General features: G+C 35.3%; 1 protein-coding gene across 1 annotated transcript; it reads right to left on the bottom strand.

Annotated features, from left to right (window-relative positions):
- Positions 1 to 1,397: 1,397 nt before the first annotated feature.
- LOC127810874 (flowering time control protein FPA) lies at positions 1,398 to 24,880 on the bottom strand. The gene is made up of 6 exons (XM_052350451.1): positions 24,423 to 24,880; positions 17,266 to 17,511; positions 16,684 to 16,818; positions 15,353 to 16,368; positions 13,265 to 14,616; positions 1,398 to 1,786 (listed from the first exon to the last, which is right to left on the bottom strand). The coding sequence occupies exons 1-5, from the start codon at positions 24,687 to 24,689 to the stop codon at positions 13,281 to 13,283; spliced, it is 3,000 nt and encodes a 999-aa protein (XP_052206411.1). The 5' UTR covers positions 24,690 to 24,880; the 3' UTR covers positions 1,398 to 1,786; positions 13,265 to 13,280.
- Positions 24,881 to 25,647: the final 767 nt, after the last annotated feature.

The following is a 25,647-nucleotide window of genomic DNA, read 5'->3' as shown; positions in this document are numbered from 1 at the left end:
AATTGTGTATTAATTTATTAAAAGTGTTGTTTATAAAATATAATAATAATTTTTTTTAATGTGAGAGATTATCTCAATCATGATTTATGAGTGATTTGTAAAAAAAAAAAAATTGATTAGGAGCATGGGTGAACTTCCCTTCTAACTTTTTCGATGACTAAGCTATTCTCGTGTCTGAATTATAGAATACAAAAATCAACTAGAGTTATTGTCAGTAACAAATCCATGTGAGTTGTCTTGAGTTGAAGTTCACTGTTAAAAATAATTTTTTAATGTAAATAAATATTTTTTAATAATAATTTAAAAAAATTATAATTTACTCTCAAAATTTGTGATGTGAAACTATACATATAAAAAGAAAAAAATTTAGTCTCCCCCACGAAGATTTCTGAATTCACCCTATCATCTTAATAAAGTAAAGAATATACATTTATTAGAATATGAGTTTCTTATTTATGAGATAAGAGGATTGACAAGAGGGAAAGTTAAAATTTTATATAAAAGTTTTATGAATGATTTTTAATAATTATGATTTAATTTATTTTTTATAAAATTTAAATAAAATAAATTTTAGATGAAATGTCATAATAATAAGATATAAGCTTTACTTATGTAAATATTTAGATGGATGGTCCATGCCATACATGTCTAAAAAAAATTAAAAATCATAAGCTCGTTTATCAAGTGAGATTTGATAGTAATAATTTTTAAAATAAAATAAAATTTGATACAGTCGTAAAATTGTTTAAAAAATCAATTATTGCAAAGAGATCATAAGTTTAAATTTTATTAATAAAAATAATTTTTATTTCCTTAAACAAGATATATATATAATGGTATTTTTAAAAAATAATTTATTAACGCCGACTTCACTTATATAATAATATAGATGGATAATATATTATGCATCATAAATTTTGTATTTCACAAGGTACCATTGAATTTCCCCAAACATCAAAACCGAATAATTTTAAGTTCGTTTGGATAGCATCATTTGACCTATGGTGTTAATTTTTCTCAAATTCACTTTAAATTTGAATTAAAAAATTCATTGAATGACAATTGCCGGTGACACATTATTATTAATAAACTTTATGGTAAAAGCTATATTTACAGTGAGCATTATTATAAAAAAATTATTTTTATACTTCAACTTATAAATGTCTCAATTTACAATAATAAATAATATTAAATAATTAGTCCAAAAATTTACTGAACTCAACTAGAGCTTTCAGACTAATACATTAATAACTAGCTAATAGCTCCAATCGCTCGTTTAATTTGTTACAAAACGATTTTAAAACAAACAAGAATAAGTTTACTATTACCTTCTCTTCTTGTTAACTCTCACATTTGAAAGCATTAAATGACGACAAAAAAAAAAAGAAAGAAAGAAATGAAAACTGCCGATAATTAGAAATTCTTGAGCAGAAATTTGCAAAAGAGGGTGGTTGTTCAATTCATAAACAAAGCAGGAGTCAACCAAATCTTTCAACTATTTGCAAGTCCTAAACCCAGAAGAAGAAGGAGAAAACGATATATATATAAAAAATAAAAAAAAAAAAGGGAAAAGGAAGAACAATGAAAATTTCTTAGTTGCTGCCACTTTCCTGAGAACGCGAGAGAAAACCGTATATAAAAGCCAAAGCCCCCAATCAACCAAACGAAACGAAACGAAACGAAACGATTGCCGCCCAAGATTACGTGAAATTGCCGGAATTTTGCAGTTCAGTTCCCACTGCATTTAAAGCGTGCCCCGCATGTGATACCATATGGTCTTAACTGCCTACAAAGTTCGACAAAAGAAAATAAAATAAAAAAAGCAAAAAATTAGGAGTCAATACATACATTTATATATATGTAAGTATTAAGTATTTACTAATTTGATTTTTTTTTTGAAAAAAAAGAATAACTCCGAATTGTATTTGATTATTTCCCAAGGTCTCGAACCCATATACAAAAAAAAAAAAAAAAAAAAAAAATTACTTAAAACACTTAGTTTGACACTTGAGATAACACTATACATTGATATATTATTTCGGGAAAATCAGGTGATAATGCTTCATTTGGGCAAAATCTAATTTGTCAAGAGAATACTTAACTGGGTACCAAAAAATTAAATGTTTTGCGAGTCAAATTGCTAGTTAACCCAAAAAATAGAAATTAGAATTAACAAACATGAAATGCATTAACGAATCTAAGATAGATCTATAGCGTACCCAATTTGTTCTAATTCCAAGGGAGGAAAAGACAAAAAGTTGAAATCAGGTGATTAGTCTTCAATTAAATTAATGATTTACCTTGCCAAGTTTAACAGATCTGTAAAATAGATAAGAACTTGAAGATTATTATTATTATTATTATTATTATTATTTTTTTTTTTTTTTTTGTTGATTCGATATGATTTATCGCTTACGCATCAGAGTTTGACCCCTATACGCTTCGAATTCATTTTAACTTCTTTCATTTTAACAGTCTCTAAGCCCGTCTATGACCAAGTTGAGAAAACAGTGTAAATCAACAACATATCAAAGTCTTAAACCCAACTAAGTCAATTCGCTAAATGAATTCATGTCAACCCGACCATAGCCAGACCCATGTCCTCTCGGTATACCACCTGACCCTAGCAATCTCCGGTTCAGGCTCTAAACCTACACAGCTTGGCCACCGGCAGCAAAAACTTCAAACTGACGACAAGCAACTTTGCCCCTTCAGAACAACAAAAACGTCAGTTGGCACCAATCGGATTACCACTCTATATCAGCCAAAATCACCGCTAGGTTGCACCAGAAAACACCCACCCAATACTAACAGCTAACTTTCATTCCCAGAACCATTGCCAAGTAATGACAATTGCCATCCCAAGCTACACTACACTAACACAATCTCATTCTCACCTCGAGCACATTTCTGCACCTCCAACTGTTAAAAACAAGAGGCTCGTACAAACAACACAACAGGTTCGTTGATGGGCAAAGTCAAAATACGACATATCAAGGTTAGGATTGCATGCTGAAACGAGAAACCCCATGGATCAAACCTTCTCACATCAATATCCTACTAATCTGTACTGAACCGTCATTACTGTAGTAGTAAAGTTCAAACAAATGTAAAATTAGTAATGTTTTATTCACACCTAGGCCAACGAGTAGGACTCGCAGAGTAGTCTGTTCGTTTATTGTTATCAACGTCATTTAATCACATTTTTGGGCATTGTGGCAGGGGAGTTGTTTCCTGGTTAACGGCGAATACAAGCACAGCATTTTCGCGAGTGATAAATGATAAGAGCGATAAATGATAAGAGCGTATTCTTTTCACTTATGTTATTTTCAGTCTTTCTGTGCAGCAATAATAAGTTGTCCAGTTTTCGCCCCTCAAGTCAACTCTAGTAGAACTCGGCTAAGTTTCCAGCTGCTAATCGGGAGGGGCTCATATAATTGAGAGGAGAAATAATTTGAGAAACTTTCTAACTGTTATATTGAAAAACTAATATGTTTCAGCATTATGGCAACGTAAAATTTTAACTTTGAAGAGTAATTGAGCCCATAATAGAAACAGGTGTGCTTATGACATCTTAGTATTTGTTGCTTCAGGCTGAGTTCAATTCTAAGGACGATCATTAATTTCCATAGATTTATTATTCCATTAGATATCATGGTTCTTCCAAATGAGAAATAAACCCCATTTGGAATACCAAGACAGATAGGATGTTAGCTAAAGAATTCGATATTAATAGTATTGCCGTCTATGACCAAGCATCTAGTTTGCCAGCCATCACCAGGGAACTACACCAAATCCTTGGAACAGTTTTACCTAAATCCACTCTCTCATCATTTAAAACAGTTGAACTGCAAATCTTGTAATCAGAGAACTAAGAGTGATAGTTTTATCAACTTACAGTTTAAACCAATCAAATGTGATAAATCTCAGTTCCTTGAATCAGCATACAAATTAATATCATGCCATATAAAATTATTGTTCTCCACCCAGCTTGAAAGTAAGACTCTTGTGTTCATTCTGAGTACATCCAATATATTTCATCTTATGATTCCCAATAAGTTGACTTCAAAAAAAAGGAAGCGTTCACCAGTTATTGTTATTGTGTATTAATTAGAAAGAAAGATAACATGGTTTGGAAATTTAGGTGGAGGATTAGAACTACAAAAATCTTTAAAATGAGAACAAAAGATTCGGTGTGTCAGGAGCTTAAAGGTCAAGTGGTTTCATTTACCGAGGCTTATTCTGTGAGTATAAAGATTACTAAGCAGATGTATGCATAGATTCACAAGTTTCATTCAGTGTTACCAATAAAGCTAAAAAGTGGTAACCTCATTTAGAGGGAGCCATTTGACAGAGCTTCCAGTTCTCCACTTTCAGTTTTATATTTTATTTTCTTGGGTTCAGTTACTTTTTTTTTGTTAAAAAATGACAGTTGAACCTGTCAAAATACTTCTTTTTTCAAAATTTTGAAAACAACAACTTAAGATGGTGTTTCATACAATTAATATAGAGAAAAATGCCTTGAACCTAAAATATATGAATTTAGTTCTTTTGTCCATTGGTTTGCAAGTTGAAATCCAGATCAGAGTTTGGTCAGCTACTCTGGCGTCACTGAACCAGAGTGAAAAAGAAAGCGTGCATGGAAGAGGATAAAGATGATGAAGAAAAGGTGGGGATCTATCTGCAGTGTTCACTCTGCAGTGAAGAGGTAGATGAAAGGAAGAAAACGTAGTGAGCAGCAGGATTTGCAGGGACACTAGATGAAAATGCAATGATGAAGGCTTAAAAAGTTTTGGTTGGGGGGGGGGGGGGGGGGGGGGGGGAGGGAAAACAAAGAGAAGATGTAGAGTCGTCTGGGGGTCAGGGACAGAAACAAAATGAAATAGCACAAAATACACACACACAAAACACATCTTTGAATGTGTCTTCATTATGTTCCCCAAAACTTAGACCATCCAAATGCTATTCTTCATTTTCATTTCCATAATTTAACAATGAAAAAGAAAATCCTACCAAACTAACCCTGTAAGAGTGGACTTAGCACCTAAAGTTAAACCAATTTTTCTTTCATATTTACAATTTCCTCACGGAGAACCCAACATATAGTAACTTAAATCTACTACTAAAAGTAGAGGTAACAAATAGCTATGTTATCTGTCAACATGACTCAAAAATAATACGATATAAGTGGGTTTGATTTTAGGTTTAATGGGTTAGGATAAAAAATAAGTCAACATAAATTGACACAAAATTAATTTTGCTATTCTTTGACAGACCCCTAACATGAAATTGGCACGCTTAACCCATGCAACTCATGTTAATAAATGTCGAATAATTAAAAAATACTATGAGGCTGTTAATTAATAATTACAAAATATTAATAGCTACATAACCCCCTTTTTTTTGTTTTGTGTGGGGCTGCTTTTCATATTACATTTTGCATTGCTAATGTATTTGTAATTCTTTATGTATTTAATTAAACAAGTAGTTGGATTTAATAGTTTTTATTTTTCATTAATAAATGATTAAACAGCTTAGTTGTGTAAAATCATGTAGATATGAGTTTTTTGTTTGTTTTTTAGGCTAATAGGATATGAGTTATTTGTTAAATGTGGATCGTGTCGATTTACACATATAAAGGGGTCGCTTTCGAGTTTAAATGTCTAGCACGCTTAATTACTTGTGTCATGTTTGGGTTGACCTGTTTTCTCTTATAGTCACAAGTTAACAGCTCACAAACACGAATTGCCACTGCAGACTAAAGTGGGGTTTTGGGAAGTAAATTGTAAAACCACCACTCACTTCAAAAAAAAAAAAAAAAAACAGCAACATTAATTTGCCAAATGTCTAGTTAAAATTGTATTGGTAATATTGTACATTCTCATAGTGTAACTCATACAAATCTACCATTATGATATCACCTTAGAACATTAATATATTAAAGTAAACTGCTCATTTCATGGCTCAAAACAATTTGAGTTTTCAAGTAACATAATTCTCATCTGTCCTAGATTTGTTGGTTGGATGTACAGTTTTAACCTTTCATGTGCAAAATTTCAACTTACTTAAGAGGGATTGCATTTTTTAGTATTACTTATTTTTATTAATTATTCATTGATATTTTTTTGTCATAAGCTCCCTTTGACATCCTTACTGGCTAAATAAGTTAACCAGTCAACTTCACAAAGTAGATGGATTCGATGAGCGTCATTGATGATTGTGTGGATTTTAAATCCTTATAAAACAAATTTCTTTATTGCAGTAATGTTACAGTTGCCACGGGCAGAGACGAAACCTATAGTAAGGGATGCCATAAAACGGATGGGTTTGTGTGTGTCGCAACACAATTTAGACTAGTAACAAGAAGGCAAGGCAGATTTGACCCATTAATACATTTTTTTTACTCCACTAAGGGACCCGTACAGTGGATAAAAAGATTTATAGTCCCTTCATTTTGTAAATTTGATTGGGCAAAACATGCTAATAGGATGCTTTCAACTCAACAAGCAGGAGTCCTTAACTTCAAGGCATAGTGTTCCAGTTGAAAAAGGACTATGGGCGGTTTTTTTTTTTTTTTTTTTTTGCGGGGGAGGGGGACCATTGATGATTGACCTAAAACAATCATCAATCCCGTAGATCACCTAGATCATATAGCTCAAAATGGTGACATCTCTCTTAGAAAAACAACAACGGTTTTCTTCTCAAGAAATTGATTATTCTAGTAAATTACATAAAAAACTTATTATACAAACAATAGATTCCAGAAAGGCGAAGACGCTAAACTAATGTTTTCAACTTTGTAATCCATATTTTAATACTAAAAATAAAGTTGGGAGTTTCAGAATTTTCCAGAAATGATTAGTTGAAAATCGAATTGCTAGAGGAATGCATATGCTGCGCAATTTTTGGAATAGATAAATGATTCCTTGAAAGTCAAAATGCTAGCGGAAAGCATGACATGCAATTCTAACAACAAAAAGGACTTTGTTGTCAAGAAACCCGAGGCAGCATTCTATATTTATTTGCTTCACTCGTATATTTGTTGTTATGCTTATATTCATTTGATATTTTGGTCTTACACACATCCAGTTTCAAGTATTTTATTATTGATGAAGTCAATTCCAGTTGCAATTATCTGATATGAAGCCAACAATTGCCAATATATACTTTTTTTTTTTGACCCGTTAAAAGATCTTGTGCATATATATGAAAATATAATTCACAGTTACAACTTGAAAGGTCTTAGCTCACCATAGACAATTGATAGATAAAAAGACGACTAGATGAAAAGGCTTCAGATTACACAAGTCAGCTATGCAAATCCACATACGGAATAAAAGACTAATCTAGGTTGCAAGCAAAGCATATCAGTAGCGAAGGGAAAACAAACAAAACAACGCAAAAAAGAACAAGATATAGGAAAGGAACATAAAAAGAATTAAACAGAAAGGAATGAACTTGGAAAAAATACTGAAGACACTGCAAACTTACTAAATTAACATATATGCAGCTTCAAGAAACAAACTTTAGAAATAAATAGCAAAACAAATACCCAAAAAATAAAAAAATAAAAAGACTGGTTGATCAGTCAAGTAGGTCTGTGCATCATTGATGACATGGACGGTCAGGTTTCAATAGCATTCAAATACCACAAACAAAGGTACACACAAAACAGAAACAATTTAACCAAGAAACAGCTAAACCTTGGCACCTTATATCTAGAGTGTGGAAACAAACACTTCAGTATTTGATAGATCTCTTAATTGACCTGTAAACATTCTTGCAACAACTACCCACTAACCAAGACTCAGTGAGAATTGCAAGCTCCAGGTAACGTGCAACTGCTGCTCAGTCAATAAATTGGTCTAACCTCGATACAGTTTCATCTATTAAGCAATCCAACAAACTTAGCTCACTAGATCATATATGCTACTGCTGCCCCAAACAATAAGTTAGTACAATCTCGATAAATTTTTTTGTACCAAGAAATCCCACAAACTTACATTCAAACTCCAATAATCTGGCCTCAGATAACAAACACCTAAAGTCCAATGAAACTGACATCTAATTTGACATTGGAAGGTATTCAAATATCCAAAGAACATGCCCATTCACAGTAAAGGCCATCTAGCACTGCTTCAGACCACACTATAAACCAGCTACCTTGGAACAACAGTTTCACTGATTTCACTGCTTAAGTTCTGACTACTTCATACAAGCAGAACATTTCAAATCATGTTAACTATATTGCCTGTTACTATAAAAGAATGACAAGTCACAACCAACAAACGATGCTGAAGCCAGTCTCAAGCAAGCCATGAACACATATAGCCTTGCCAGGCAAACACAATAAACTATAAGACAACAAAAAGGCCTGTTACCTACAGCTTTCCACGTACATCATTTTCCAACCAAATTTGCCTAATTAATAGAATTGTCAACATCCTAATGTGTTACAAAAAGTTAAATGGTTAAATGTCACACAACTGTACAACACCCCCCCCCCCCCCCCCCCCCCCAAAAAAAAAAAAAAAAAAAAAAAAATCATATCATGTCTGGTGTACGGAGAAAAGAATCACCAAATACCAAACACCTCTCACTTTCAACATGCACAAGACCAGACTTAAAATGAATGGAAATAAATATATATGTATGTATTCATGTATTATGCATATCAATACATCCAAAACAAGATGCCTGACCATGATTTTTCCCTATTCACTAATGATATGCACCATCATTGACAGGTTAACAGGAACATTCAGGTGCACCTCTTAAATGATGAGTCAACCACCTCAAGTAAAGCAGCAGGAAATTGACAGCAAACTCATCCAACTAGTCAGGATATTCATTCCATATCTTGCATAGACAGAATGGAGCTTGGAAGAGTCATCAGAACTCAAGACTAGATGGTCAGTCAATCAAGCAATTAACCATGGCCTTAGCACAAGGCTAGGAAATGGACAATCAACTATTGGATTGATGATTGGATGTATGGAGTGCACAAACTCCCTCTTTGTGAGGGTTGAAAGAGGGTCATTGTTTAAGCAGCATTAACCTCGTCTTCTTTCATAAAAGATTTGTGTCCACAACTTGGCCCTGTGACCTTCTAATGGCAAAGGAGCAATCTTAGAATTGTTACCAATGCCCGCCCTCCTAATAACTCTAATTATAAAACAATTTTGGAATTCAAAATTTTTAAATTTAAATTGGTTAAAAGAGTAAGGCCTAATATATATACATATCATCATCCATTGTACCTAATGGGTCATTAGCACAACATTCATAATGCCAATTGACTTATAAGTGTCTTATTAACAATACAAATCCGTGCAACAAAAACGTGGCAAAATTTTATGTTGGAGTTCCATTGTTTAAGCATTGAAGATGCAAGATATCATGATGGGCACACAAATGTCCATTAAGTGCTTATTGTAAAAAATAATAAGAAGAAAAGAAAGGTTAAAAGTTTAATGGAGTTGAACGTAATAAGACACCTTTATAAAAGTATATGTGCTTTCTTAATTTGGAGTTATGGTTATAGAAATCACTTTTTTCTTCATCATATAATGGAAAGAAAATTCTCTACAGCCCCAGTTTGTTTTCCTCTCATCTGGAATAGAAGAATATCATAGTGACTAAAATTTCCTGTTAGAAGACATACACATAATAGCCTGCACATACATGAACAAATTGAATGAACTACTTCCCTAAGTACAAGAATTTTGAAAAGGAAGTATTTTAACTCCAAAAAACAGCCTTACTATTCCTTTAGTAAAGTTGAAAGTTTCCAAGTCTGTTAAAAGATTTTTTCTATAAACTTCAAAAAGTTTCATCATTAATAATAGTAGTGGGATACTCACTATCACATTTACTAGTTCTACAGATTGTTGTTTAAAATTGGTCAAAATGTTGAACCACCAAAGTGGGAATTTTTTTCTTTAGTTTCTTAGTATCCCTGAGCTCGTCACATGCTTATTAACTTTCATATAATTCATTTAGCATTTCAAACTACTCATAAGAGCCCAAAAACAAGGTGAGACACAAGAGATCAATCAAACGTGAAGTTCACTTCAAGACCTCATATTTGCTAAAGGAGTAGACCCTTGGTTTTGCATTATAACGTATCATCGTCAATTTGAAACATGAACACACCCTTCTCACATGCAAGGATAAGATCATGTGCCTGTGTGGACTTATGATGCCCCATTAACTTGTAGCACGGAGCAACAGGCACCAACTTACCCTTACCCTTTGCTCAAACTCTTATTGCTCACGAGTCTGTCATGATAACTTTACAAAATCCTAGTATCTATTAGTAGGAATGTACACATGAAATAATCACTTCAGCAATATTAGATTATTTCAGCAATATTCAGATCTAAGCCTTACATATTTCCATCTCATCATCCCCAAAACCCATAATGTAAAGCCTCATGCACCAAGTTGCTTTTATCATTACTTGAACTCCTGTTGCTCGATGGAGCTTGCCATGATGGCCTTATCAAAGCCTTTATCTATTAGTGCAATGAACACATGGAAAATAATCACTTTTGTGATATTAACATCCAAGTCTTGCCTGCGTGTACATCTACTTCTCCCTAAAAACCTCTAGCATGGAGCCTTATGCTCCAAGTCATAGTTATCTTTGCTTCAATTCATGACAGGCACATGAAAAATTATCACTCTAGTGATAATAACATCCAAGTCATGCCTCGTACATCAAATTCTCCACAAGACTTGTGGCATCGAGCCTCATACACCTAGTTGCTCTTATCATTGCTCAAACTCGTGTTGCTTGATGGTATTTGTCATAATAGCCTTACCGAAGCCTTGAATCTATTAGTAACACATGGATGCATACAAAAAGTTTTCACTTTGGTGATATTTGCATTTAAGTCTTGGATGTTTTAATGACCATAGCCCCCAATGGGATATGAATGGCATTTTACACTGCCCTTCAACAACTCAAAACATGTTATTTAATCAAAAACCAAAAACAGATGAATTAAACTAAGATTGCCAAGCCCCCTTATCATAATTCTCTAATTTGCAACAACTATACTATTCAGAGATACTCAATATCAAACCCATATAAGGGAAGGGGGAAGGTATAGGTCTAAATTTCAAACTAGTACACTTCAAAACATTACTTGTCCTTTGTCATACACCATAGAGGTTGGATGGTTACAAACCAAACAGCCAACATTACATGTAGTCACCTTTACGCTTGAGATGAATTCCTTCATTTTTTCTTATAGTTGCATTCCCAAGGCTAAACAACACAAAATTTCATTATATCAAACAACTACCACCAGTCCACCAACTTCCCCCCCTCTCTCATGCATGTGCTCACATAAGCCAAGTGCTATGCAAGATGTCCATTCTACTCATAGCATACATGACCACCGCACAAACATACTAATATTGAAGTAGCATCTCAATAACTCACCATCCACTTCTACCATTTAATTTTGCCTTTCACATCTTACTTCATTTAGACTTCAGACTCTTACAACGTTAAAAGAGTTTCATCTCAATGAAGGAAACTACAACAAAGGAATGCACTTAGGGAACTTGAACTAACTTCGAGATCTGACTTCATTTATAAAAGTTTCCATTTATACCACAATTACTATACCCGTGATAAAATTTAAGAAGGAAACTACAAGAAAGGAATGAACTTAGGGAACTTGAACTAACTCAGAGATCTAACTTCATTTATAACACGATTATCCATAAGACCTTCCATAGACCATCTTAACCCTCAAACAGCTCCATTCAAGCTACCAAGTTCATTTGAACAAAACGCAATGCTTTGAACAGTGCCCTGTTAAGGATAGATCTATTCATGCTGTCCACATATAAGAAGACGACACGAAAGAAGATGTATTTTACTATTAGCAGTAGGCAGTTTAGTCTCAGTTGCTTAAGTGGCTAGTCAGTTTTAATTCAGTTTCAACAAACAGCAATATTCACTCAGTTTGTTACTACCAGCTGTCAGTAACAGTTAGTTTGTAAGAGATTCTATTGAGCAATATTTAAACTCAGCAAGTCTCATTGTCATTGTGATTCAGATTAAGAGTCTGACATTCAGTCTTTTATCTAAAATTTTCTCTCTATTTTCTCTTCTTCTCTTTCTTTGTCTTCTTTACACGCCCATGCGTCTACAGAGATAAACCAGAAGTCCCAATTAGGTTAGTGATGACAAACACAACACCTATGCAGGAGTCAATGACAACCACAATCACCAAGAGAACAACCAAGTTACTAAGTAATCTTGAACAAATAGCTATATATAGAACAAAAACCAAAAAAATAAATAAAATCAAATATAGAATATGAATTATTAATTTTTGTGTAATAAATAACATCTTTTTCTACTTTTTTTATTTAGTTATCTAACAAGCACTTTTAATTTATAATATTAATTCAATATCAAAATAATTTATTTTAAAATGGCTTATTTAGTATACTGGCCAACCACCCATAGAAAGATAAAGGCTTTATACAACATAGCAATAAAATATTAACCAAAATTTATATACTTGTTTTTAACATCAATAAACACAGCATCATATTCAATTACCAAACATTAACACTACTTCGACAACATAACACAAGAAAGGACGACATAACACAACACAGCAATGCCAAACAGGCCCTAACTAGCAGCAATACAATAACAGAACTTGTGTGAGCTCAAAAAAAAAAAAAAAGTCCTAACCCTACAATTCCAATTGCTACAATGTATTCTTCTAAACCTAGACTGCTCAATTCTTCACAATCTATAAAAATACAACAATAAATCTTAGGAAAATTCATCAAAATTTTAGCCCAATAAACACTCATCCACTTCTATAGACCAATCTTTGTATGCCCAAAACATGTTCTCAATTCTTCAACCTTCCATGCCAAAACTACTTTGATACACAAACCCCTTGTAAGAAATCAAGACATCACTTCTTCTGTCCCCAATCTTATAACATCAGGAAAGTACAAAAACCATGATTGATAATTCATCTTTTATGACCTCTAGAACTCCTTGGCATGAACTCCTGTACTCATATAGGTGAAACTTAATCATCTCATCAACCCCACCTAAAGTTTTCTCCACATCAAATGAACTACATAAACAAGTTGGAGCTATAAGAGGGCACAGAACCACAGAATGTTTAGTCATAAAACCACATTTTAGCAGATATAAGACTGTCCTAGAAAGTCAACTAATCAAATGATAACAACCTGGGGCTAGAGTACTTACCACTTTGAGAGAAATCTCATTGCTGATTAGCAGACCCTTGTCCTCCTTCAGTGCTTGCTTGCTGCTGCTGCTGCTGTTGCTGTAGCTGAAAAAGGAGGTTAGCTGCAAACTGCAGTGTTGACTGGTAGCGTTGATTCTTATCTTCGACCTCTGATGTTCCCTGATTTGCAACATAATTGGTGGACTTAAGTTGCTGAACCTGATTCACAAGTTCAGAATTCCCTTTATCAGCTCCCAGCGGTGTGACAGGGTAGGGCTGAGTAACATCACTGCGAGGAACCTGATTGGACAATGTAACAGAATTTGAAGCTAGCTGATAGGCAGATGGATTGTAAGAACCAAGAGAATCTGCAGAATGTGCCATCCTCGAGCCATTCTGTAACTGATTAACCTGTGGGGGAACTTCAAGCTGTCCACCATCAGAAGGAATTCCATAGTTACTCAATGGCCAAGAAGAAGCTGCATTGTGTTGTGGCAGGTGAGATACAGGATTTTGAATTTGGGAGTCAGCAGTTAACACCAGAGCAGAATTGCTTGATGGGTTTAAGCCAGTAGTGTAAGCTGGAAGTGGAGCAAGTTGTTGTCTTTGTGGATCATATTGATTCTCCACTTGATGCATTGAATGGCCAATCTGTTCAGCGCCTTGACGATCATGTACCCAAACCTGTGGGAGGCTTACTCTATTGGGTTCAATACTAGGCAATGTGGTCTGCATGGAGGATGAGCCCATTGGTGGTTGGGCAGAGTCTGAACCAGAAGATTTTGCATTGGCTAATGAAGCCAGAGTTGCAATCAGCTCAGGGGTCAATGCAACTCCAGCTTGAGGCACTGCTGGAGCTTTTACCAAAGGGGGTGGCTGCATGATAATGGAATCAGTAGTTGAAGGAGCAAGCTGCATAGTGTGAGGCAATGCATCTTCCCTCAAAACCCTACCGTAATCCATCTGTAAAACTTTCTCCTCCCTTTGAGGAATGCCAGTGTACTCATTTTGAGAAGACATCTGCTGTCTATCTATGTAATAAGATTTCAGGGACTGTGGCTGAACAGGTGTGCTACTAGGTTCATGCTGTGGGAACTTCAGAACTACACCATAAAGGCGTTGGGGACCCACAATTTTTAGCACCTTAGAAAGGAAATCTGATGGAGGAACCAAAAATAACATGGTTCCATCATCAAATTTGGCAACCCCAGCCCGCTCTTTTACCCCTAAATACTGTAAGAATTCAGTGTATGAAGCAAAATCGTCTTCACTATCAGGGAGAAAGTAGACAGCACGGTAATCAATAGCATCTGCATAGTGCTTTGTTAACATGTCCAGGCCTGTTCTGGCTGAGCAATTAACCACTTCAGGACTGCAAACAGCAAGGGTTACCATTAGAAATAGAAACGACAAGAAAAATAATCATATCATACATCTATCGTATCACAATTGCAATCTTTTGAATCCAGCAGAAAAAAGAACCAACCACAAAACTCTTTAATAACAATGAGTAAACCTGACATCAAAAAAATAGGAAATACAAGATGGAAGTAACAATCTAGCTAAACTACAGAAAGCCTCTATCCGAACAAGTACAGAAATAAAAAGGTGGATTCTACACATGAATAGAATTTGAGTTCTCCAAACCAATAAGAAACAAATACAAAACCCCATCAAAAAAAAAAAAAAAAATGTAGCACGTACAAGATAACTGTTGCCACTTTGTGATGCTACACCAACTGTGGCTTATCTATGTGACACAGCCAGCTTGAGGAAGACAGTTTATTCACTTACAACTCACAAGCAACAAACAGATAGAGCTACTAAGCAAGTTATTCATATAAAAGTTAACAGTCGCATAATGGCATTTCTAACTGATGTCCATCCACGAAAATTCATGTACAGTACAAACTCCAAATAATTGGACATATCAATGGTAAAAAAAGTAAAAAGAACACAGCAACATAGCTAATTCTAGCAAACATATGGTGCTAAAAGAAGCTTTGATATGAGCTAATCAAGCTATAGTTCCTTTCACTATGAAGCCATCAAACTAAAACTCTCCCTGTAACGGAGGATAATTGCATAAAATGTGAAATAACACTTACATTTCAGACTCTATACCCTCCCCAATAGAGACACAACGAGCACGACAAACCGGTGTTCCACCCTTTGCAATAACACCACGCCATATGTGACCACGATCCAGGTGGCCCTGACCAGCTCCACCAGTAGTCATCCTGAAGTCTGCTGGACTGAAGCGACTTTTCTCTTGAGCATTGGCCAGTGTCCCTGAAATGCCTCCATCAACTTCTGCACCAAGCCCATATAACCGGTCCAAATTACTCAATCCACGATCTTCCATTTGCTTTGAAGAAAAAGGAGACCCATAAGCAGGCAAAACAGTCTCAATCTTTGACCGTTTAGATTCCCTCTCAAGTTGACTTGCATCAAATATATCCCATGCACCAGACATAGGTCTGATTGGTCGCTTTGCACCCTGTGAAGGAGATGGGAGAATCAAAGGTGCAGGAGATGATCTTCTCCAATTTGGACCAGCCACCAGATTGTTGGCACTAGCATCAGGAAATTTGTGAAGTGCATTCAAATCATTGAATTCTGAGCCCAAGAGCAGAGGTTCATAGCCATCTTGAAGACCAAAAGGCCTTGTTAGCATATTAGGCTCAAGACTACCACCAGATGGCAGAGCACCAGAAAGATTATTTGGCATCATTGGGCCACTATGATTAAAAAATTCCACCTGTCGAGGTGGAAACGCAGGTTCATTAAAAAACACATCAGGCCTTGGTCCTTTAACCCCTGGATAGATTCCAGGGTGATCTTTGCCAGTTGCAAGATCACTGTAATACATTATTGAAATCCTCGGATCATTGAAGAGCCGACCTTGCAATCCTTCTTTGGCACGCCTTGCCTCATCAACACTTCTAAATTCAACTAATGAAAAATGCTTTGAAGTAAAACTTTTGATCCCCTCTATCTCACCAAATAATATCATTGCATTATGCAACAGCTGCTCATCAATGTGAACTGTAGGAGGGTAACCAACTCGCAATACATTGCTTAGCTGTTCATCCAGTTTTCGCGGTCCAGAAGATTGGGAATGCTACAGGACATGTAATAGGACGAGTTCAGAATTGTATCAAACTCACTCAACTATAAAGTTAAAGAACAATCTTTAAAAGGAGTAAAATTCACTGCAAATGGTCTGCAGAACTACAAATTTCTATCAAACATTTATTGTCAGTTACGTAAAGGATCTATCTATCAGGATGGTACTCTTTATATGCATAAAGCTTAATGTGCAGAGTGCGCACCATACCAGCATACTTCAAAATTTTCCTTGATTGATGTTCTATTTGAACACTAATGCCAAGTTTTACACTGCCTAGCAAAGTTAATAGTTGATAGTAGAAATTACCAGTAGTCTTTTTGATCCAGAATGCATAGGATCAAAAAGGTTTCTAACTGTCTCTTGTGGCATCCATGGTGAATCAGGACCCATGCTTGCTCTGAGAAACTGTCCTCTTGCATCACCGTGGTCAGGCATGTGTTCCTATTCATTAGAAGAGAAGTGCATTGACAAATTACCAAATGAAATTACAAGAAAGTATAAAAACGAGACAAAAAACAACAGTCAGATGAGCAAAGAAATAGGATTTATCCGGCAATTTTTCAAGAAGTTCCTTATTTTTTTCTATTTTTGTGGGGGTGGACGGAATGGACAAGTAATATTTGCAAAATAAAAGAATTGATTTAATTGCAGTCTTAGAATGATGACCCAAGACTGAACCAAGGACTAGATGCAAAAATATAAAATACACAGTATATGCATATGCATTTATCACAAGAAAAATTAGGAGATAAAATTCAACAGCATCTAGCAAGCCTATCAAATGAGAGTAAACACCTCATTCACTCTTCAGCTCATCCAAGCATAGAGCTTCTGGAAGAAACTAGAGATTCAAAGAGCATAAGAAAAATGATTGATTCATTAACTTACTTTCCTTGAAGTGTGTGACCTGAGGAAATCAACACGTATTTGACTACCACCCATCCGCTTCCCATTCATACTCTTCAACGCTTGAGAAGCATCTTCCAATCGAAAATAGTCAACATATGCAGTGTTACGGTCCCTGAGGAACTTGAACTCCTCAATTTTGCCAAATTTCAAAAGTTCTGCTTCCAGTATTTCCTTTGTAATTGATGGGCTGATTCCACTCACCCACAAACTTTTGCATGGTTTAGCCTGCCAAACGGGGGGGGGGGAAAGAAAGTAATTAGTAAGAAGTCCATGATGATAGAGAAGGAAGAAGATAAATTAAAAACAAAATAAACCCACTGCAGAGAAATAAAAATGCCTGCATCATATGCATGGATGTTCAGAAATTTTCATCCATAAACCTCTTATATCAACAATAATAAAACATGCAATTACAATCTCTCTCCCCCTCTCTCTGCCTACCCCCCCCAATGTGTGCAAGAGAGATGAGAAAGAACAAAATTTTCAATATATAGTTGAGTTCTTGTTCACCCTTCTTTCTAAATAAGCATAATATGAAAGTTAATACCTTACTTTTCAATATATTACTTATTTATAAAGTAAACCAAAAAATAGCATTTCAAAAAAAAAAAAAAGTGATCTTAAAAAAGGTTAATAGTTATATATGCATATCAAACATATACTTATTCTTATGTCCCTAACTTGAGATATCCAAATTCTTTTATAAATTATCATTTTCTTGGTTGTCTAGAATGCATGCCTAGTGTTTATACTTATTCTTAAATAATAGCATTATTTTTAATATCAAAATAATCATTTGCACCAAATCCATTTAAAGACTCTCCTTAGTAATAAAATTTTGGTAAACCTAAATAACACATTTTCATCTACCAAAAAGGAAATACACATTTCCAATCATACACAAGGCAACAACAAAGGATATTCAAGCCTGATTCTTCAGGATTGCCTATTATTTCAGCCTATACTTTAATTTCACAAAGCTGAAGCATTTTTAGACAAGAATTTCAAGATGCAGACACAACTTTGGTAAATAGACAAACAAATATGTCAAGAAACAACAATTTGCCACTTGGCCTAGGTTTATGAAAGAAAAGATCAAAGATGTGTTCCTCATAAAGTAAAACTTCTATCTTATATTTTCTTGCACTATCAGAGATCCTAAATGTATATTTACTTAAAAGTTGCTAAATTGAAATGTGATTTAGACCATGCATCTACAATTGGAGAGATTTCATTGTATATCTATTTACCAAATCCTCTTAAGTAATATATCGAAGAATTCACCTTCTTAAGAATGTACACATTTTGCTCTCCTATCAAAGTTAAGGACAGCATACACACTGACAAACAGCTTCCTTCAATTACACATCACTCTTTATGGTTCACAAATTGTTCTTTAGTTCATGTTCTTCATATTGCAGATTGTGCAAAAGATTATAAGGCTGTGGCACTAATTGCTTCTAGAGACTTTTAACAAATGAGTAGTAACTCAATTTTGCATATGCATGCAGGAGGCAAAATTGATCAATCATATTCTCAGTCATTATAAACTTAAAAGCTTTAGTCTTGGACCTCCTAATTGGATTGTTGAAATTTTCAAGACCCAAACGCGCTTTATACACATGAAGAACATTGCTTCCAAAAAAAATTTAAAGAAAACAACTTCAGATCCAAAGAAAAATACAAATGTTTATGCTGTTGAGCCAACTTGTTATATTATATTTATTTTAAGATTTTGATAATTAACAAAAAAGACCAATTTTGAATTATGTACAAATTGTTAACCCCCAATTTTATTTTCTAATAATTTTTATGGCATTAATTCAAATAAAGTATGCTTATTTATTCAAATCATTTTGCAAATATATTTTGATGGAGAAAACTCATTTTCAGCATTTTTGTTTCATTAGTGGACTATCCATATAGCATTTGTCGACTAAGCAGAGAGCATCTTTGCATAAATGTTTTCTCTCTTGCAGCATTAGTCGACTGGGCCGAGAAGTAATTTTTCATTAATCAACTAAACGTGAGGTAAGTCAACTATTGATTTATATTAGTCGACTAAAGATTCAACAATAGTCGACTAAAGGTTCTGATTAGTCGACTATTCGAGTCTAACGGGCAAAAAAATTTAAAAGGAAAGCAAGTCACCCTAAGGAGTATATAATCATCTTAAGCACGGATTGAAGGCATATGAATCACACTCTGAGCATTCAAAGAGCCGTCAAAAAGAGCCTTCAAAGCTTTCACTGTTTCATTCGAGATCCGCAAGGTTTGCATGCACCAGTGTTCAATCAATATTGAGCCCAAGGCAATCGGACTTTAAAGAGTTGAGAAGAGATCCATTTTCATCTCCATCAACTTATTTTCTTATTGCCTTGTAATATTTTTTTGAGATTTACTTGTGTCCCTGTGAGGATAATCTTTGTAATTGTTAAACTATTGTGTAGATTGTTTCGATTTCCTAGATCCAGTGAAAATCTAGGTGTTTGTGTGTAGTTTTCAAGGTGAACTAAGGGAAAACATTGGCGTTGATTGGTTAGTGGAACCCCAAGAGTGATTGAGATCTTGGGAGAGTGGATTAGGTGTTTGTGATACGCTGAACCACTATATCTCGTTGTGTTCTTTATCGCCTTCATATTTGTGATATTATTTGACACAATATAGGTTCAATATAAGATAAGATTGATTTTAAATAATCATATAAGTAGTTAAATAAGAAAATACTTTTTACTCAATTCACCCCCAACCCCCCTCTTGAGAGGCTATTACCTCAGGGCAGTGTTCTAAAAATCGGGCTAGGCGCCACCTAGCCACTAGACGGCCGCTGGCCGCCCCGAAATTGCCCTAGTCGAGCCTCCTAGGCGCCGGCCCGAGTAAACGTCCGGCTTGGGCGCCCAGGTGGCCCAGGCGGTGCCTAGTCAGCCAATGCGCCTAGGGCTTTTTAGGGCTTTTTTTGCTAAATCATAAATCGAACCTGTTAGCGTCTCCCCCTCTTCACTCTCTTCTCACCTCAACACCGCTAAGCTTCATCGGCCCGCTAGTAGCTCACCGTTGTTGCTACGTCCATCCTCGCCGCCAAGCTTCATCGTCACCGCCTCTTATCTGTCGCGTCCTCCTCGTCCTCGTTGCCTCAGCGTCGTCGCCCCCGTCCTCGCCATCGAGCTCCATCTCCGTCGACTCGTAACCTCTCTCTCTCCCTCTCTCTCTCTTTCTTTGTGGGTTGTGCGTTTGCTGCGTTTCTAGTTTCTTTTTTATGTTTTTTATTTTATTTCATTTTCTTTTCTATTTATATATAATTATTAGATTTATATTTAATTTTTATTATTAATTATATATATTCTATAACATTTGCAAAAAATCTGCTCCTTGCTTATAGTATATTGATGTTTTTATTATTGGTTTATGTTGCATTATTAATGCTTTTCAATTTTGATTTAATTGAAAATAACATTAAATTACATTACAAAATTTAAAAAATAAAAAAAATAGCAGTTTTCTAGGCCCTAGCCTGGCGCCCGACTAGCGCCTAGCGCTTTTTAGAACACTGCCTCAGGGACCAACATATGCAACTAACACCTTTAACTTTAAATGGAAGTTCACACAACTTTACAAAAAGGACAATTACAAACTAGATATTTAGGAAATTTCATCCATACTTATCCCCGTAATATAAAGGCAACCCGTGCACAAGCTTCCAACCACTGGATGGCCAAGGAAGATGCGTACAACCTTATGCAATAGTTTTTTTTGCATTTTAAAACCATAAATACCATGACACACATCAATTGCAGAAGCAACATGTCATGTACCTAATAACTAAGGGGAATACATTCTTGGGTAGAAGGAATGGACAGATGAAAGGTCATTCTTATAGAAAGAAGTTAAATAGTTGCAATATTTTGAAAGCTATAACTTTGAAAAAAGTGGGGGCCCACCCTTTTGGTGCCAAAAGCTAGCTACAATTAGTATATAATTACTGATTGCATTCGGTGTGGAACAATCAAAGAAATTAATAAAAAAAAATCTGATTTCCCTCTCAATTCTCTCTTCTCTCTCAGATTTCTCTCCTCTCTCTCTGTCTTCCCTCCCCCTCTGGAATTCTTCTCATTTCCCTCTAATTTCTCAACCGGATTCTCACCGATTCAGTGAGAACTTCCTGTTAGATTCAAGGATCTGACATTTTGGTATCAAAGCAAGTCCTAAGCTGGCAATCTCGCAAGAATCTTCCCTTCCAATGGCAAAAGGCACCAGAATGAAGTAAATGGAGTAGCAACTGCAGCGGGTGGGTGCAACAACGGCAGAACTGCAGAATCATATGGGATCCATGAAGCGATTCATGGAATCAAGGGTGGAGAAGAAGCTGGACAGTGCAATCGAAAGGTCGAGGAACGATATTGGAAGCCAGATGATGGAACAAAATAACCAAATGTGGGAACACATGCAACAGTTCATGCTAATGTTTGCAAGACAAAACCAGGTAAGTCTCTCTCCCGAATTCCCTCCTAGGGAGAGATTGGAACCAATATTACATGGAAGTGGGGCAATTCAAGGGCCTATTGGGACTTTTGAAACTAAAGAAGAACCAACTAACTGGAAACTTTTGAAGAAAGAAGACAAAGGGTGCAAACTACCCAATTCCAATTGTGTATGCCCTTACCCCTAAAATGGAAATCCCACTATTTGATGAACAGAAACCTAGGTGGCGGGTGTGAAGGTGCGAGAGAATATTTAGTATGTACAACATTTCAGAACAACAACAGGTGACATTGGCCTCTACTTACCTTGATGATGTAGGAGACACCTAGTTTCAAGGTTGGATTCGAGTCAAGGTCGACTGTCAATGGACAGAATTTGCAGAAAACCTTTGCGAAAGATTCGAAGACACATATTTGATGGAGGTTGTCAAATAATTTAACAAGATGAAACAGGAAGAATCGATGTGGGCGTATCAGTCAAAGTTTGAGGAATTAAAATCACTTATGCTAAACCTTGACCCATCTAACTAAAGCATACTTTGTCTCAAGCTTCATCAGCAACTTGAGCAAAGAACTGAGGGGCATGGTTAAAATGTTGAGGCCAAGAAATGTAAAGGAAGTAGCAGAAAATGCTAGGTTACAGGAAATGACAGTAGAGGCTTTAATAAAGAAACAATGACTGCAAGCAAAAGGGACGAGTTCAGAGGCCTTCTAGCAAGGAAACAAGGGATATGGCAAGGAGGCAATCAAATTCAACCTGGGGTTGATAGCAAAATCCACTAATAATCTAGCTCAGGCACAAGGAGGAAGGCCTATGGAACAAAGAAGGCAAGCAAGGCTGTGTTTCTGTTGTAGAGACAAATACACTCCTGGACATCAATGCAGAAAACAACTACTTTGGCTAGGAGGAGAAGAAGTAGTAGAAGAGGAAGAGTCAATGGTTAACCCTACACCAGGATAACAACGCATGAGAATACTTGCCAAACCTACTCCAACAGTTTCCCCAAGCGACCCGACTTCTCTACATTTCTTGAGGACAAGAAAATTTTAAGGGGGGGGGGGGGGGAATTGTCATGTATCTAATAACTAAGGGGAATACAATCTCGCGTAGAAGGAACGGGCAGATGGAAGGTCATTCTTCTAGAAGGAAGTTAGATAGTTGCAATATTTTGAAAGCTATAACTTTGAAAAAAGTGGCAGCTCTTTTGGCGCAAAAAGCTAGCTACAATCAGTATATAATTACTGATTGCATTCAGTGTGGAACAATCAAAGAAATTAATTAAAAAACTTCTGATTTCCCTCTCAATCTCTCCTCTCTCTCTCTAATTTCCCTCATCTCTCTATCTTCCCTCCCCCCTCTAGAATTCTTCTCATTTCTCTCTAATTTCTTAACCAGATTTTCACCAATTCGGTGAGAACTTCCTGTCAGATTCAAGGATCTGACACAACAGTACCTCAATGCTAAAGCTTGTTTTTCAATTCATGAAATTATTTTTTTATAAATTGATATCTTGAATAAAAAATGTTTTCTAATTATAACAAATAATTACAGGTGATTTTGTAATAAGGAAGTAAAAGGAACAATTATTATTTATAAACGTAATTACATTTTCCCAACTCCCAATAATCTATATCGTGTCACATTTGTGTCATGTGGATGATCCATTCCTATTAGGGTCAAGGATTTCTATTTTTCGTATAGATATACACTTGAGGAATATGCAAAAGAAGTCAGATTTCCAGAAAGGAATACAAGGAGACGATTGACTTTTTTTCTATTTGGTTGGGCAATTGAGGCAAGATAAATGAGAAATCCTTATCAATGTATATAAATAATAGCAGTATTGCATCATGTTAAAGAGAAAATGATTTTGTAAAGCTAGCAAGTTGGGGCCAAAAGGATTGATTGAACATGAATAATTGTTTTGAATCTTCTATCTAGCATGATACAAAAGGTAAACTGTATCCTTTAAGCATAGTTTGGCACCATCCCTTGAACGGTGTCATTTGAAGAAAAAGCAACCATTGTGTTAATTCACATTCATATGAAGATATGTATAAACTAATTGCTATCTGTCATTTTTATGCATGTCAAGTTTTCCTCCCATAAACAAAGGGATTTGATTTGAAGGAGTTGGCAGTTGAACACCCCCTAAGCCTAATAAATGCTTCAAACAGAGGTGCAATTACGATGCTAGAAGGTTGGTTAGCATACTAATTTCAGATTACTGTTAAAAACATAACAAGCTTTTTTGTAACAAATAGGATGATTGCAAATTGTGTAATACCATTGGAGCAAGGATTCAACAATGTATTTCCACTCAATTTTAGTATAATCCATCTGAGACTCCATTTGCGGGTGTCAGGGCAACTAAAATCACTTTGATTCATTAAAAATCAAATAATTTAAAATTTAAAATTTCAAAATTCCCAGATCAAGAGCATGAGACATAATTCAGCTTACGCCAACACCATGCCACCAAAACCCAAATTTCTTCGATTTCAGAAGGCATAATTTACCGAAAATACATGCAAATAATGATTTCACCCCTATCACAGAAGCCAATCCATCGAAGGAAAAAACAACAAATGGCACCTAAAATTAAAAATACGCTCAGTAAAACCTAAAGAGTCACAGAGGTGAAGGTGACAACAAACCGGTTTAGCAAACTCGATCTTCAACGAATTCCCACGGAAGGGCGTTCCCCGGAGGGCCTCGCAAGCCGCCTTCGCGTCCTCAACTCGCTTGAAGTGCACAAAGGCGTAGCTTCTGGATGCGTACGACGTGACACTATCAATCGGCCCATACTTTGAGAAGAGATTCATCAAATCAGCATCAGTTACATCAGTTGCCAGGTTTCCTACCCACAGATTGCTCGAAGGCGGTTCCGAGTCCTGTCTGGTCGATTTTCCGATATGCGCCATTGTAGCCGGTCAATCAAAGCCCTAGAGTCCGGAGAGAACCAGATTTCAACGCCGAATCTGAGCGAACTCGCACAACTTTAAGCGTATTCCCGCGCCTGCGGCGATGAATTCGACGTCAAACCCTAGAAATTAGGGCACCGAATATCCAACAATCTAAGTTTCCAGAAAGAGAGAGAAGGGGGAGGGGGAAAGCGTTTTTCCCCCACGTTTCCACAGGCCACATATTTATAGCCGGCAAATAAATGCATATTTAACATATTACCCAAATGTTTTCAAAATTTCTGTATTTCCCCTTCTCTCTTTTTTTTGTGTGTAGATTGCACCAATAATTTGACTCAATTACACTACCCCTCCCGGTTTACAATTTTCACCCCATATAAACCATGTTGAGTTATAATGTATTTAATATATCTTTAAACAAAAAATGCTCAAATAAAGTCGGATTTTTACCAACAAAAGTAATATTTTATTAAATTTTATAAAATTATCACAAACTTTAATCCCGTCAATTAGAATCAATCAATTATATAAATTAAATCTCGTTAATTATTTTTATTTGTAATTATGCATGTTGTAAAATCTTCCTAACTTAAATTATATATAACAATCTGTCACTAAATTTTTAATCAAATTTGAAAACAATGTGAAATTTTAAATAATTTTGTATGTGTCCTAAAAATGGCGTAAATAATAATTATTATGAAACAGGGTACTTTTGAAATTAAAAATTTTGACAAAACTTGGTGTGTAAAATAATTTATTTTATTTTAATAATAATATTTATATATAAATATATAATTAAAAAAATACCAAACATCATTCTTAATCTCACAGCAAAAATTTTAGGGTCAAATGGACAAAATAACAACGGAAAAATGAACATTTACCCATTTTCAGCTCCAAACGTTTGGACCAATATACCATTTGTTAAACTCAAAACAATATACATTTTGCTCAC

Source organism: Diospyros lotus, chromosome 10 (assembly GCF_014633365.1).
Source record: "Diospyros lotus cultivar Yz01 chromosome 10, ASM1463336v1, whole genome shotgun sequence".
Taxonomy (NCBI): Eukaryota; Viridiplantae; Streptophyta; class Magnoliopsida; order Ericales; family Ebenaceae; genus Diospyros; species Diospyros lotus.
Note: the sequence above shows the minus strand (reverse complement) of the source record. Positions and strands in the feature narration are given on the sequence as shown.

Excerpts from the sequence above, each read along its gene's own strand:
- LOC127810874 (XM_052350451.1), bottom strand. The coding sequence starts at position 24,689 with ATGGCGCATATCGGAAAATCGACCAGACAGGACTCGGAACCGCCTTCG. Across the intron at positions 16,819-17,265 it reads GGTCACACACTTCAAGGAAA|GAACACATGCCTGACCACGG; the intron begins GTAAGTTAATGA and ends TCTAATGAATAG. Across the intron at positions 14,617-15,352 it reads GAGGGTATAGAGTCTGAAAT|TCCTGAAGTGGTTAATTGCT; the intron begins GTAAGTGTTATT and ends TGCTGTTTGCAG.